This window comes from Phodopus roborovskii, unplaced genomic scaffold (assembly GCF_943737965.1).
Source record: "Phodopus roborovskii unplaced genomic scaffold, PHOROB, whole genome shotgun sequence".
NCBI classification, from domain to species: Eukaryota; Metazoa; Chordata; class Mammalia; order Rodentia; family Cricetidae; genus Phodopus; species Phodopus roborovskii.
In genome coordinates, this window is record NW_026126689.1 from 5,092,501 (window position 1) to 5,108,558 (window position 16,058).

A 16,058-nucleotide genomic window follows, 5' to 3' on the forward strand; every position below is an offset into this window, starting at 1 on the left:
AGCCAACTAGGCAAATTCTGGGCCAGTGAGAGACCTTGGCTCAAAAAAAAAAAAAAAAAAAAAAAAAAAAAAATCCTCAGAAAGCATACCTAAGGCTGACCTCTGACCTCTACCCATACTGTCAAGACACGCTGTCCTGGGTGCATAACGGCATGCCAGAAGAGGTAACTCATGATCTGTTTAACCAGTCCACTGTCATTGGACTCACTTTTTGCACCTGTAGACAGAGCATCTTTTGAGTATGTTCACGTTCATGAATGAATAGTTCTCTAGGGCAGTTTCCTAGAAATGGGGCCAGCGGATGCTCACAGCGTGCGGTTTGACACAGGTTTGGCACACCTTCAGGATGGTGGCGACACTTTCCCCCTGAACCAGCAGTAAACGGAAATGCCTGACGGTTTTGTAGGATTTGCGGAGAGAGCCCAGTGACAGGCTGGCTCAGACCAGCAAGGACCACACCAGAGTGGCAGGCTGTGGATGCTGACGGGGAGCATCTCTGATTCTTGCAGTGCACAGATGACTGCAGAGGATGGGCGGGTCTCTGTACTGGGCGTCCGCATAGCTGCGTGTCCCCGACCAGCGCAGGGGGCTGTGGGCCTCAAGACAGCCCTAGCATGGCTGCTCCCACAGGTGCACACAGTAGGGTTTCATGCCAGGAGCACACGCTGAGGCTTTCCTCCCTAGTGTTTACTCTAGCACAGTTCCCATGGCTGGCATGGCGATGGTGTGCGCCCGTCAGTGCGCTGGTTTTTAAGTTTTACCGGCGCTTTTTGAACCTCATCATCTGCACCTTCAGAAACCACCTTGTCTTCTGGCACCCTGTGCCCTAGTTCCCTTTAGATGCTCTTGGAGTTGTGACTTGACGATCTATTACAAAATGTACAGCGTGTTTGGGCTGGGTAACACTCGCTTCTGAATTTCTGTTTGAGTCCGCGCTTCTGTGTCCTAGCCTACAGTGTCTCTTACTGATGCCTTCTGTCCCTTGAGGCAGTGGCTCCTTAGGCTGTCAAGGGGCCCAGTCCTGGCATTGACGGACATTTATCTGCGTGTGTGGTAGTGGGATCAGGCTTAGTGGGAAAGCACTTTACTTTGTCTCTAGCTTCCTGCCTAAAAGACCCATTGCACTGACTGTTTCTGTAGAATCCGGGTCCAGAGACGGTGTTGACTGTACCCCAAGAGTAAAGGCCAGCAATCAGTAGCAAATGGGCAAGCAGAAAGTGAAGGTGCATTGTTTAAATTACCCTGGATAAATTGCCTCTCTTAAGACAGAATATATAGATTCCCCATGGGCTTTTAAGGGGAAATGGGGTGTGTGTGGGGGGGAGACAGGGTTTCTCTGTGTTAGCCCTGCCTGTCTGGGAACTCTTTCTGTAGACAGGCTGGCCTTGAACTCACAGAGATCCTCCTGCCTCTGCCTCCCAAGGGCTGGGATAAAAGGTGCGCCCTACCACGCCCAGCAGTAATAGTATCTTTTTAAGTACAATGATGTTACTGCTTTTGATACAGATTTGTGCAGTGTCCTGCCATCATCTGGTCCCTGGGTGCTGGAAGTCACCCGGGCACTACTTACTTTCTCAGTGGAAATCTTACTCTGAGGAGTGTGAATTACAACATGGAGGAGGTCTCGGGCAGGTTGGTGGATGGGAGGAGCTGGCCTTGGCTATTTGTGATCAGTGTTGTCCCGCTATAATCGGGGATGCCTCCCCCCCCCCCACCAAAAGCTTCTTTTTAATTGTTCGATGGTCACTGGGAGATAAGCCAGTGTTGAGAGGGCATTTTATTCATCCTCATATTAATTTGCTGGGACAGTCTATCAGTATCCGTATATTGGGGTGGCTTCACAAAAAGAAACTTCCTGTCACTGGTTCCGGAGACTTTGATTCAAATATCAGGTTGTCGGGGCCAGCGCGGCTGTGCGCCCCATGTCTCTCTGCTTTGCGGGCAGTTCCTTAGCCTCCACATCACCTCAGTGTCTGTGCTCATCTTCACACGTCTGTGAGTGTATGTGAATCCCCACACTGCACCAGGGTTCCCTCAGAACACCCCACTGTAGCATAATTGTCTCTGTGAAGATCATCCAAATACAGCCGAATCCCGCACTAAGGTGAAGGCTGAGATCACGGCGAATCTCTAGGGAGGGAACACAAGTCAACTTGTAGCATTTGCTCTGAATATAAAGCCTTGGCAGGGTTCTGCATTGTCCAAGTGGTCTAGGACCTCAGTGTCGTTTTTTCGTGTGCGTGCGTGCGTGCGTGCGTGTGCGGGTGTGTGTGTGTGTGTGTGTGTGTGTGTGTGTGTGTGTGTGTGTGTGTGTGTGTGTGTGTCTGTTTTAGATTATAACTTGATGTGAAAGTGTGAGCCCCCTAGTGGCCTTCAGTCATAACTTTTCCTTTCTGTGGGAAGCTAAGGACTCAGCTTCTCCCTGTTCTAACAGCGCCAAGCACGCTCACGTTCTACACAAAACAAAGTGTCAGTAGGCAGGGAGTGTGTGTTCTCCCATGTTGTCTCCTCCGACAGTAAACAACGGTGCTCTGAGAAGCACGTGATCAGCAGCGAAGCTTGCCCAAGAAATAGACACTCAGCACAGACTGTTTGTTCTGAATGTCAGAGTGTGAGACCTTGTGTGTGACCTTACGTAACGATCATCTGTCCTAACAACAATGGAGACTTGAGGAAACCTCCTGGGTGCAGGCCTCCTGGGGCCTTTGGCTCTTTGGGTAGAGAGACACAGTTGTGCTGGGCAGAGCTGCTCACTGTGTGTGTGTGTGTTACACAGGCACCAGCTGGAGATGCCGGGACATTACTCTCATCTGGCCGCATTCTACGAGGACAAGAAAGGGGTGCTCCACGCCGGGCCCGGGAGGGGCGGCAGTTTGCCACCTGTCTACTGGCTGCCTTCCATCCACCGCTACATGTACCCTGAGATGAAGGTGAGGCTGGCCATTCACATGTCTGAGAATCGTTGTTGTAGATTAGTTTTTAAGTGATAAGGAAATTATTCCTCAGCCTCCTGCACATTTTGCTTTTGATAAAATTGGGTTAAATATAAGCATTTGTGTTCATTTAAAACATAAGGCAAATTACCTCAAACAATATGCTGTCTAGAACCTTCTATAATCATAGCACACAGCCATAATATGCTGGGCCTCGTGAGGTGGGCTCCTAGGATGCAGGATGCTTTTGATTGTGTTGGTTGCTTCTGTTCTAAAGCCAAATATCTGAACTAAAGGTCAAGAGTTTGATGAGCAGACAAGGTATTAATTAGCTTTGTTATTTTGACATTATTTTATTTGGAATTTTTGTAAAATTCCTTGCATTTGTACTAGCATGTTTGTTTAACATTAACAATAAGTCTGGCTGTGCAGTAGGGGCTCACTTATAAAAAGGGTATGAGGATATGAATTTCTGCTTTCTCTCCTTTCTCCTGTGGCTGAGCACAAGCTAATTTCAGCGAAACTTAGGACTCCTCTTCTAAAGAAATAATTCGTGAGTTTATGGGGGAAGGCTTAGCTAGGATTCCTAATGTGTGAAGAGATACTATAACCATGCAACTTTTATAGAGGAAAACATTTAATCGGGGCTGGCTCCCGGGTTCATATATTACTACCACTTGGCAGGAAGAGAGACACTGGGCCCTAAAGAGACAGACACTTGTCCTAAATAAATCCTACCTCCAGCACTTCTCCAACAGGGCTGCACCTACTCCTACAGAGCACCTAATAGTGACTTCCAGCGAGCCTGCGGGGGCCATTCTCATTCAGAAGGTCACAGGGCAGGAGCTGGTAACAAAGCCATTTGGATAAGAAGGAGCCCTAATCCCAGACCGGTGCTGCAGATGGGGAAACAGGATTCTGTTTTCTCGGCACGGCACGCCTTATGAGTTAGGCAGTGTGCTAATCTACCAGTTTATCAGTGCCTGCTGCAACTCTAAAGTAAGGGTTAAAGAAAAGTGTTCTGTTTTGTTGTTGTTTTGTTTTTTATCCTTTGTTTTCTATTTAAAGCAGTTGAGGCTTATCAGTGAATGGTTCAGTGACTTGCTTTAGGCCTCATAGCTAGGAGACCAGCAAAATCTAAACACAGGACTGTGCTACAGCAGTATTCACTCCCTACCTCCTCCTCTGCTTTTGCAGAGATGTGGACAAGAAGACACAGACATGCTCATGGACCAAGAGCAGACTCATTAAATGAGATTCAATTTTTATGCCATTTGGCCATGAGGGGAAAACAAAAACAGTAATAAGTAAGATTTTATCAGCAAGCAGAGAGTATGTCAGGTATTTAAACTAATTCTAGACAGGAACTCAGTAGAGTAGGAGTCGGAAGGCTGAGGAGCGGGCTGAGAACATAGTTGTACCCTGATTTGGCCAGGTATTACTGCCTAACAAATCATCCAAGAACTAAAAGCTTGAGGTAGTGTATGCATAAGACCCCACAGATTCTGTGAAAAAGGACTCCAGCCATGGCGTAGCTGATTTAGGGTCTGCTGTGCGAGACTTCAGTTTCAGCCAAGGTTGGAGTCTCAGCACAAGGCAACTGGAAAAATACCCATTTCCCCAAGTTCATACGGGAGTTGACAGGCTCGGGTTTCTTAAGGGATGCTACACTGAAGGCCTCTGTTAGTTTTCCCTCAGTTCTCAGTGTGTGTGTGCGTGTGTGCATGTGTGCGCGCGTGTGTGTGTGTGTGTGTGTGTGTGTGCGTGCGTTCGTGTGTGTGTGCGTGCGTTCGTGTGTGTGTGTGTGCGTGCGTTCGTGTGTGTGTGTGTGCGCGTGCGTGCGTGTGTGTGCACGCCCTGGAAGTGGTATGGCCTAGCCCTGTGCTCTTGGCTCTGTCTCCACACAGACAGAACACATCTGTACTGAACACGTGAACACGTACAACCACCCCCCATTACCCTGTAGACAGTGCCGCACAATGACTCTATAGTGTCTTAGGGTTTCTGTTGCTATGGAGAGACACCATGACTGTGGCAGCTCGTACAAAGAAAACGTTTAGCTGGGTGCCTGGCTTACAGTTTCAGAGGTTTAGTCCGTTTTCACCATGGTGGGGCCTGGCAGAGTGCAGGCAGACATGGTGCCGGATGGAGGAGGAGCTCAGAGTTCTATATCTTGCGGGCAACGGTATCTTGAGCATATGTGAGACCTCAGAGCCTGCCTCTGCAGTGACACACCGACTCCAGCAGTGCTTTGGAACCCATGTACGCTTACAGGCACACGTGCTTGGGGATCCGGAGTTGCGGGGGATTCTGGGACGGCTGTGTGAGGTGCTGTGATCTGAACTGTCGTCACGGTTGTGCATTAAGCCTGCTGAATGGGCTTCCAGACGGCTTCATTTTAAATAATAACAATCCAGCTGTTTTCCTCTGCACTTCTCTCCAGAGTAAAGTGCTTATAGTCCTTAAATCCAAACTTCATTCTGTGTGGGGAGCCGATGAATCCAAGAAATCCGCACCAGGTACCATTTTTTGTGGGGAAGCCACCAGCTCTTAATGCGTGATGGTACTTGGAGTTTTAGCAGAAGGCTGTTTCACAGTGACACCTCTAACAAGCCCTTGTGCGTTTGCAGATCACACACCCGGCTGGCTGCATGTCTCAGTTTATTAAGTTCTTTGGAGAACAAATCCTCGTTCTTTGGAAGTTTGCCTTACTCCGAAAGCGCATTCTGATATTTTCTCCTCCGCCCGTGGGCGTCGTGTGCTACAGAGGTAACTGGAAGCCCAAGTGAGGGGCTCTTCCTAAACGCCCAGTGCATAAGCTCTAGTCCTTCACTTGTCAAGCAAGTAGGGAAGAGTTTGGGCCATATCAGTGGGATCAAGGCTCCTGGTCCGATTTGTGTTTTAGAGTGTGGAGTCTAGAGGCAGGGGAGAGATCAGGGTCTGCGCTGAAGCGGAGATGATGTCTTTTAGGGAAGAGGTAGACTGGATCGGATTGCCCCAAGTATGCAGGGATGTAGTTGAGGGAAAGAGTCTAGGATGACGAGGATGGGGGGCCAAGGAGGGCTGGAGAGTAATTTGGGTGTGTACTGCTTGAGAGGCTCCGGGGAGGTGTTCACCAGGCACTTGTGTGATTGGGTGGGAGCTAGGGAGAAGAGTTGGTCTTGAGGAGGTTTGAGCGTGACGTGAAGCCTGTCTATAACCTCGGGAGGGACAGCATCGCCTGGAGAGTGGAGGAGTCAGTGGAAGAGGTTGGCACATAGTGGTGCAGGGGCAGGAGAGTGAGGAGATGATGGAGAGAGGGCCAGAGGCGGGAGGTTCCAGTGGACAGGGGCATGGAGGAGAGGGAAGGTCAACGAGCCAGAGCCTAAGCCAGGTCCGTGAGAGAGATTGGGAAAACATCTTCTTGATGATAAATCGCTGAGGAGACTGCCTGGTTACGGGCCAGGCAGCTTAAGCGCGGCTCTCCCCAGCGTCTGAGACAGCTTCCCGTCTATTGAGGGAGGAGCTCAGACGTGAAAGAGTGGTCTGGGGTAGGAGAAGACTCACTGTATGACACGTTTCAGAGGTCACTGGCTGTGATGTAATTCCATCTTAGAGGTCCTACATCTCTCAACTACTACACTGGGCACCAAGCCTGGTGGGGGGTTGGCAAGAACAAGCAACAAAATGTAGCAGCTTCCATGTAGCCCCAACTGTTAGGAGGCATCGACCAACCTGCTTGGTCTCGGGTGGAGGAGAGGAAGCAAAAGGAAAACTTCGTCTCTTCTCCCCTCCCCTCCCCCTCCCCCTCCCCCCTCCCCTCCCCCTCCCCCTCCCCCCTCCACTCCCCCTCCCTTCCCCCTCTCAGTGTACTGTTGCTGTTGCCTGGCCAACGTCTCACTGCCTGGAATTGGGGGCACCATCCCTGAGTCAAAGCCTTTCTTCTACGTGAACGTGGCTGACATCGAGAGCCTGGAAGTTGAGCTGTCCTATGTAGCCTGTGAGTATGGGGCCCTCCCCTCCTCTCCCTGTGCCCGAACCCTTGCTTCTCAGAAGTAGGCTCTTGGTCCCTTGGCTCTATAGTAGGGTTGGTGTGGTTTTCCTTTTCCCCCCTGGGGCCGCCTCATTAACCCTGGGCTCCACAGGCACCACAGAGAAGATCTTTGAGGAGAAGCGGGAGCTGTATGATGTCTACGTGGATAACCAGAACGTGAAGACACACCATGACCATCTGCAGCCCCTGTTGAAGATCAACAGCGCAGACAGGGAGAAATACCGCCGGCTTAACGAGCAGAGGTGAGACAGCTGGCCGTGTGTGTGTGTGTGTGTGTGTGTGTGTGTGTGTGTGTGTGTGTGTCTGTGTGTGTGTGTCTGTGTGTGTGAGTGCAGCCCAGCCCGGCGCTCTGCTAACAGGACCAGAGACTCGGAGGGCAGCCGGGAGCACCGTCCTTATTCAGGATGGCCCCGTGAAATCGTGAAAAGCCTACCCGGCCACCCCTTTCCTTGAGCCTTCCTACAAATTTGGGGTGTGGGGCAGGTGCTGGGTATCGGGGGAGGCCTTGCTTTAGAGGCTGACTACCGTTACTGTATACTGCCCTCACTGCAGGGTCGCAGACACACGAGTGGTTTCTGACGGGCTTGAGAATCCGACCCAGTGAAGGAACAGTTACAACAGTAGCTGTCAGAGCATCCCAAAAGACCTGGTTTAGGTTTGCCCATATACGTCTGGAATAGCCACTTACTGGCTGCACGGTGTGGGTCCCTTAGGAAACTTGTGTATGCACACTGTCCGATGTAACTCTCAATTCTTCGTTAGTCTCAGGAGAGAAAGGGTTAGCATATAGTCCCCAGAGGACAGTCAGGCAGGCAGTCACTTGACTAAGGGGTGCCACTGGCAGAGTGGGTTACACATCCTGGGTTTGAGTCCAGGCTTTGTTCCTTTTTTTCCCAGTCTCTGGCCTGGCACCCACACTGCCTGCCGCTGCTTCCTGAGAGATACGGACGTTGTTGATGCTTGGCTGCTGCCAATCACGTATAGGATGCGGTAGCCACTGGGATCTGATAGTGTTCTCCCTTCTAACAGGCAGATGCTGTTGTACTCCCAGGAAGTTGAGGGAGACTACAACCCTTGTGAAGAAGACCTGTTCGTGCTGTGAGTTGGCCTGGCCTGCCACCATTGGGCTCTGAGAACCCTTCCAGTACTAACTTCTATGGACAGACAACTTGCTTTCCTGCTGTGCAACCTTCTGCGATTTAGGATGTCCTTTATTATCCTCAGGGTTCTCGGGGCCTGGTCCTGCAAACCCATCAGGGTGAACCTAGAGCTGCTGAAGGGCAGGTCCTAGAGGAAACAGGGACCCTGGACATGCATCTTGTCGAACATTCGCACCCAGGATGCCACACATCTGTCTCTGTCCACCCTCTCCTTCATTGACTCCTCAGCCTATGTTGAAAGCAAGAAAATAGTAGTCAAGCCATCATCCATACAGATCTCTGTCTCACACGGCGATTCTTGCCTTACGGTTTCCTTGCCCACATCATTTACACCCCAGTAATCGCTTACATTTCACTCCCTTTAAAAATTGTTAGACTGAGTTGGAGGGCTTGCGTAGGCTGGGCTCTGCATGTTTGGGTTACCTAGTTGACCTTTTTGCCTTTTCTTCTTCTCTCCCTCTCTCCTGTCTTGGCAATGCAGGTTTTTCCTAGAGCAAAACAACCGGATTTTTCAGACTCTATTGGAGGTATCTGCCAGTCAAGACAAAACTCTAACAGCAGAGCATGCCCGAGGCATGGGCCTGGACCCCCAGGGAGACAGGAGTTTCCTTATGGACCTACTGGAGGCCTATGGCATTGATGTCATGCTGGTCATCGATAACCCCTGTTGTCCATAGGAAGAGTAACAGGACTGCTGGCTGACATGGGCTGACAGGAGCCTGGAATGGACTCCAGGCCCTCAGCAGCTTCAGTTTTAATTAAGTCGACACAAAGGACTGTTTATACTTTCCAACCCCTGTAATATTTGCCATTTCCTTTCTTCCCCTCAGCCCTGGGGCTGAGGCGAGGCCATGTGGCTTGTGTAGCCTTTGGTTGTAAGTGGGAACCTACTGTCTTCCACAGCTGGTCCTTTGGGTTTAGTCTGAGGAGCGCTCTGTCAGTCAGAGTAGTCAGACTCTGGGATGAACTGTCAGGAAACCTGTGCGTCTTAGTCCTTTGTTGCATACAAGAGGAAGATAACCATGTGTCTAGTGTGGCCTTAGATGCTCATCTGCCTAAACCAGAAACTAATCAGATGACCTTTCGGGGTCACCAAGTTCCAGGGTCTGCATCTTCTAGGTTGACTGAAGTAGGGATCGCAGAGAAGGAAACCAGTATTTCTGACAGAACGGCAGGGCAAGGTGGAACACTAGAATGAATCCTCAAGATCCTTCCTACAGTAAAGGGAATGTAGCTGCGCAATGTAACACCCACCCCCCCCTGCATCCCAGGGATTGGCTGCTGGATTCTGAAGGTGGGTGCTGGCCCTTGAGCTTACAAGCAAGTTCGTTATGACATTTGAGTTTCTTTTGAGGGTTTGAATGTCTTCTCGGAATAACAGTTTCAAACAGGCAAGGGAGGAAACCTCAAGTTTCTCTGCAAGCTCTCTGGAGAGATTGTTTGCAGTCCTGAAGCTGAATGTAGCCAGGGTCCGAGCTGGCTGACTTAGAGGTTGGGAATTGGTATGAAAAGCCCTCTTAACCGGTCGAAACTCCCATAGACCCCTCTCTAGCAGAGACAACTTTCTTTAGGCTAAGCAATTGGGACCATAGTCTAACAGATTGGACAGGGAAATACAACAGTGCCTCCCCTACCAAGAGAGTAACTGGAAACCACACTTACAGCCATGCTCCCCCTTTGGTCTAGGATGGGACCTGCGGTCAGCTTGTTCTCTGGGGCTGGGGCTCTTGTGACTGCTGGGTCACTAACTAGATGCCACTTGGTGAGAGGTAGTTGTTAGCCGCACTCAGAAAGCCAGTTCTAATGCTAGTCTTAAAGATTTCCATGGAGACTTTGCATCTTTCCCTGTACCCTTCCTGCCTTTGTTACACATGACTAGCTAGCCGTCAGGCATCCATGTCTGTAGCCGGAGAGCAGGCCGTCTACAGCCCAGAGGACTTCAGGTGGTGGAGGGGCTGCTGTGCCATTATCTCACTCAATTCTAAGTTCTTGAGGCTCGCTGCTGAGCTCAAGTATTTTCACTAGTTTCCTGATTAAAAAAAATCCAAGAGTGTTGAGATTTGCGTGTGTGGAGATGTAAATAACGCTGATGAGCCAGGGTAACCATCTTTTCTGTAAATACATAAATAAGTTTAGGCATCGGCATAAACTCTTCCGCTAATAGTTTTCTCCTCTGCAATGTGGGTTTAGCCACCATCCCAGTAACATGTTTACAGAAGGCACAGCCTTGCTCAGCGGCTGCACTCTGGCTGGCTTCTTCCCTATGGCTGTCTTCTGCCCCGGGGCTGACTGAGCAGGGATCATCTCGTGCTGACGAAACAACACTTCTTCTAAGGGCTCACTGTTGGGTAGATAAGATAGCCAGAGATAGGAAGAGTCCGCTTCTGAGAATCTCCCCAGAGCCTTCTGCTTGCCAACACTGCTTCCTCTGCTGTAGTTGCAAGCTGAGGAGTCCTGATGTACAGATAGGAAGGTGACAAAGATTGTCCTTTGCTGAGTTGGGCCGTGTGGGCCCTTTTTAACTAAGCAGCTGTTTGCCTGTGGTCTTACCCCACCCACCCACCCACCCACCCATGCAGAGGGCCACTGTATGGGTGGCCCCAGAGAGGCCATGAGAAGATGCCATGTCTTAGGTCATAGGTTCTGGGCTTACCTTGCCAGCTTCCTTCTGGTGCTGGAAGCCGGCACAGGCCTCCGTGTGGCCCAACAGCATGTATTATGTTAGCACTTCCAGTTACCAGCTTGGGAGTGTGTCTTCGAAGTAAAGCCCGTCTGTGTCCCTGCGAGGTCTTACTCACACCAGAGCGTCCCCCCCCGTCCCCCCCCCGTCCCCCGTCCCCCCCCCCCCCCCCCCCCCGGGCAGTGAGCAGATGCAGGTCTACCTCTTATGCTGCAAGTTTCCTACAGAGGGAAGTTAAGTGTGTATAGACGATACAGGAAACCCCTTAACAGCGATGGCAGAAGCTGGGAGCCACAGGATCTGTTACGTTGCCATTCACGAAATCCTCTCTGAAGAACCATCTGGTTTGATTTGGAAGGAAGTTGGTTCACATCCTTCAGAACTTTCTAGGTCTGACTGTCAGCCGAGTCAGGCATTTTTAATCACCACTGGCCACTGGGGAGCAGGGTTAAAAACTCAGACGTGGGTCTTGCCACTGTGCTGGTGGCCCTCAGATCCCGCCTCAGGTGGCAGAGCCCTCTGGGAGCACTGGCCCCAGCGTGTACCGTGCTGGGAACCACGTGCCAACCTGGAAGCGGCCTTCCATTGCTAGCTACTCAGGCATTTTTGAGTTAGAAGAAATTCCAAGTGGCAGCAATCCTCTGGGGGCCTGAAGTTGGGGTTTTGCGTTTGTGGATACCCATGCTACGCATAAGATACTAAGTGTAACAAAAGCCTCTTAAAGTGGACGTTGTCCATTTTGTTAGCAGATGGTAATATTTAATTAGCTATTGATTGGTAGGTAATATTTAGCTATCGATCGGCTCTGGACTGTTTCTCCAGAGTAAAAAAATAGTAGAGCTTATCTCCTACCAGTCTTCAAAGGAGGGAGGGCCAAGTCATTACTTGGTGTTATTAGCTTTGACTTTAACTATGAAGCCTCTGTTATGCTGGGCGCCGATCCAGGCCAGCGCCAGCCTCCTACCTGGGGACCATCCGGTCCTGCTAGTTAGGAGTGCAACGTGACAGGAGGTATCCCTCGCCCCCCCCCCCCCGGGCTGTGGGAGCAAAGCTGTCTTCATTGCTGTGACAAAATAGGATAGGAACTTGAACCGGAACTTACTTGCTGGAAACCCATGTTCCCGTCTGAGTGACATTCAGACAGTAGTGCCAAATGCCTCCCAGGAAGGTCCACATACATAATTATCTAACATATTTTAGGTAGAAGATAAAGGTAAATTAAATCATAGCTAATCGCTGTGTTCCTTGTGGGGGCGAGGGGAATGAACTTTGTCTCGAGGGACTGAAAGCCCGTGCAGTGAGAAGGTAAAACGGAACTCAGCCTTCCGCTAGGATTTCTGGAGACTTTTAAAGGGCGGTAGCAAATTAGCCTTCTGGTGGCAAGCGCTAGCCTCCTAGAGATGCAGGTACTCAGGAACGGTCTTTTTCCTAAAACTGCACAAGCAGAGTGGACTGAGGTGCGTCCTCCAGGTCCGGTGCGATGGTCCTTGCAGAGCTACAGAAGGGTTGCAGGGTGTGGATGGATAGAGCTGAAGGGTACTGCTCTTCACAGAGACCTTGCCTTACCATGAGAAGAGTTTGAAAACCGACATGTGTAGAAGACCAGCAGGCCCTCTAGGGGCTGCTCCTCCCATCGGGCTCCCAGCTGATCCTGAGAGCTCTCTGTCCAGTGCTCTTATGGCTCCCACAGGGTGGGGAGGACCCTGAGTCCTATGAGCTCATTGCTTCTCACCCGATGAAAACCTTTTTGGATTCAAGTAGGGGAGGGTGAGGAGCTGAGGGCCCCTTTATAGCCCTGGGTTTTGACTATTCCACTTTATTGCTAATACCCCTCTGTTCCCAGGAGCTACCGGAGTACTGACCGTTGTAGGGGAGAGGCTGGATTAAGGGAATGTTTTCCCTATGAGAAGCGGAAGTCTATTTTTATGTCAGTGGTGAGTTTTGAGTACTGAGAAGTTACAATCTTAAGAAGGAAAGGGCAGCTCTGTATTTTGATAGTAGCTGCATTGAAGTATGAGCACAGATTGGTGCATTTTTCCAGCAGCACTGTTGGCCTGGGAAGGATGGGATGGGTCTCAGCCGTGGGTGAAGCCCCCGGACAGAAGGGGTAAAAACAGTCTTCCAGTGACTGCTCCCTCTTGGCCAAGGGGGAGGGTGGGAATGGGGCAGGGTTTTCTAACTGGCACTTTAATTCACTGTAGCGGCTGGAAGTTGGGTGATGTAAATTTAGAAAAGGAACAGGGATTTTCTGGTGCTATCTAGAGAATGAAGATGGGATAGATAAAACTCTGCTTTCATCTTCGTAGACTTTATTCTAGGATTTCAACATGGCCCTGGCTCTTAGAACCATGTTGACTTAAATTCTGAAAAGTTATAGCAGAGGGTTTATTTATGTTTGCAGCAGGCGCCTGCCCACCCAGTCTAACGGTGAGTTTACTTTGCTTCCTAACGATACGGGGGGCAGAACAGGGTTTTATAAATTGTGCATAGATGGAACTTCAATGTGAAAAGCCCATACAGAGCAAATATATTTAATTGGCATTGTATCTGGGTAAAGTAAGCAAAGACATGTAAGTTAGGAAAATGAGTTCTGAGTTGGCTGTGTCCACATCAGCCATCAGAAATGGGGGGTTCCGGGCCCCTGAAGTGCCAGCAGGGGTGGCTTCTGGGATGGGGCAGAGGCAAACAAGCACAGCTTCCTTTATTTGTTCAACGCGTGCTGGGTAAACTTTTGTATAAGCCTGGAATGTAACCCTTTCCTGAAAAAGAAATAGTTGTAACCGAGGAAGTCTGTTTTCCTAGTTGCTTTTCTTTTCCTTTAAAGACCTAAGTGTCCCCTGTTGCCTTAAATGTAAAAACCTATTTTGAGTAACAACCCCAGCCTAAGAGTTATAGCAATAAGAGAACCCGAATCTATTTTTGTTCCAAGCCTTTACCTCGTATGACGGAGTCAGAAGGATGATTGGTAAGTTTTGCTCTGGGTACCGCTGCAGACCCATGTCTTCAGTCGTGTGTTTACAGATCTGGAGAAAGCTGGGCTTAACCCTGAGGCTAAGTGTGAATGTTTCTTCAGTTGATTCTTCCCGTGGTACAAGTAACACCTGTGTTTATCATATCTGTATATATCTGAACCAAGTTATGTGCAGAAGTTGATAATAACTATATTTACAAAACAAAACAAAAAAAAAAAAAAACAACCCCAGTTTTTACAATTAAAGTTCACATTTTAATTTGAGCCCGTTTGCTGTGATCTTTTACCAAGTGCTTTTTGGTAGGCAGGGATGAGGGTGGCCCAGCCTGTGGGAAGAACAGTGCTAAATGCTGCTTTTACTTACAGGGACGAGGACAGACAAGGGCAGCTGCCACCAGTCTTTTCTGAGACTGTGCTTGGATAAGCACCCTCCAGGTAATGGAAACTAAAGTCAAAGAGCCAGGACTGTGCGCCCTCAGTCCCCACAGGAAACTTCTAGACTCTAGAGAAGCTGTCCGTTTCAGAACTCTCTATCAGAGTTTTACGGGGCATTTCGGTTTTACCTTTGAGGGAGTTATTTTAAACCAGTATAGAGTGAATTGTAACACTGGTCACATAGCTAGGTTTCTGTTTTCTAAGTAATAGCGTGCTTTCTAATGTTCATATAATTATTCTCATAATAATGTCCTTAAAATGTCAGTTACTTGTATAAGGGCCCATGATCCCCTTTGTAGAGCTGAGCATCTGTATGCCTGTTGTTAAATGTGTGTGTGCATATGATGGGTGTCCAGAGAACAAAGCAGTAGACAATGAAACTCAAGTCCTTAGAGGAAGCTAGGGAGTAAAATTCGGCCCCACACCCCTCAAAAGAGGGTTTCCCTGTGTTAACAGCCTTGGCTGTCCCAGAACTCACTGTAGACCAGGCTTGTCTTGAACTCAAGAGATTCTCCTGCCTCTGCTACCTGAGTGCTGGGATTAAAGGTGTGCAACACCATGCCAGTCACATGTGTAAAATCCTTAATCTGGGTCCAGTATCCTTTCCTAACCATGTGGCATTATCGGCAGAGCTGCAGCTTTATACAGCGTTTTCAGAACAAATGCTGGATTCGAACCTTCACTGCTGTTACGAAAGGACACGGCAGCCCCTTGACCTCCGCAGCTGGCACAGGGTAAGTGACTTATGCTCATCTTCAGACTTATCTATTGTTAAAGCAGAACATTTACCTCCACCAGAAGATACAGAAAGCAACAGACAAGCCTTATTTTTTGTGGTCTTCAGTTACGGGCTATTTTCTAGGTTTTGTCTACTCTGTTCATGCATTGATTTTACCCCAGCGGGACGTGTGGGTGGATATATATATACATTTGAATTTTTCTTCCTGCAGTTCCTGCTGCTAAGGGTGGTACTTTCCCTTTCCCAATGACAAACCAATTTCATACAGTGCAGCCTTGTAGAGTTCAAGGACTCCTGGGCAGGAGCAAAGGAAATGGTCATGCTGGTATTAACAGAGAAAGGTACTGGGCCCGGAGAACCTTCAGTGCTTAGGACCTGGTCCAGTTCCCAGCACCCACATGGCAGCTCACAACTGTAACCTAAGATCTGATCCTCACACAGATACACGTGCAGGCAAAACACTAATGCACATAAAATTAAAAAAAAAAAAATGTAACTAATGACCTGGCCGGAACTCTTTATAGGAAGTCAAGTGTTATCAGTTCTCAGCTTGCAACAGATTAGAGGAAGATCTAATCAGGTTATTAGTTAAAAGATCATTATTAACTTTAACTTCCCACTAATTTCAAAAAAATTAAAAATATTATAATTCTTAAAATGATGTAATTACAATTCTTATGCCCATCTACTTTCTGGGCTCCTAAAAAATAAAAACGAAAAAGGGATATAACTGATACTGGATACCCTTGTCTCACTGGAAATAATATTTATATACTGGATAAATGAACTAGTTAGAAACAAGAACATTCTAATAACATAACTTTTAATTACCAAAAAATTAGTTACTGCTTCAAATAACTATTTGTATATAAAACAATAAAATTGTTAAGTGGTAACTCACTATAAAACAACTGTTTTATTAGATTTATAATTTTTCTAAGGAAAAGCAAATGATAAAAAATGCCAAGCATAAAAATAAACTATGATAAAAAATCCCTTATAGCGATATATCCAGGGGCGAAAAAGCATAATTTAAACTTTTCAAATAGTGAAGAGTTATTTCACGAGTTTATTTGTATAAATAAACGAGAGGTGCATTTAAATTAC

General features: G+C 48.5%; 1 protein-coding gene across 1 annotated transcript in view; it reads left to right on the plus strand.

Moving 5' to 3' along the window:
• Positions 1 to 8,939, plus strand: part of Dennd11 (DENN domain containing 11) — a 23,778-nt gene extending 14,839 nt beyond the window's left edge. The window contains exons 4-9 of the mRNA XM_051174687.1: positions 2,777 to 2,930; positions 5,564 to 5,702; positions 6,781 to 6,912; positions 7,058 to 7,208; positions 7,996 to 8,064; positions 8,608 to 8,939. Coding sequence (XP_051030644.1) covers positions 2,777 to 2,930; positions 5,564 to 5,702; positions 6,781 to 6,912; positions 7,058 to 7,208; positions 7,996 to 8,064; positions 8,608 to 8,803 — 841 coding nt within the window. The 3' untranslated portion in view covers positions 8,804 to 8,939. The remainder of the gene's footprint in view (positions 1 to 2,776; positions 2,931 to 5,563; positions 5,703 to 6,780; positions 6,913 to 7,057; positions 7,209 to 7,995; positions 8,065 to 8,607) is intronic.
• The last annotated feature ends 7,119 nt before the right edge of the window (positions 8,940 to 16,058 follow it).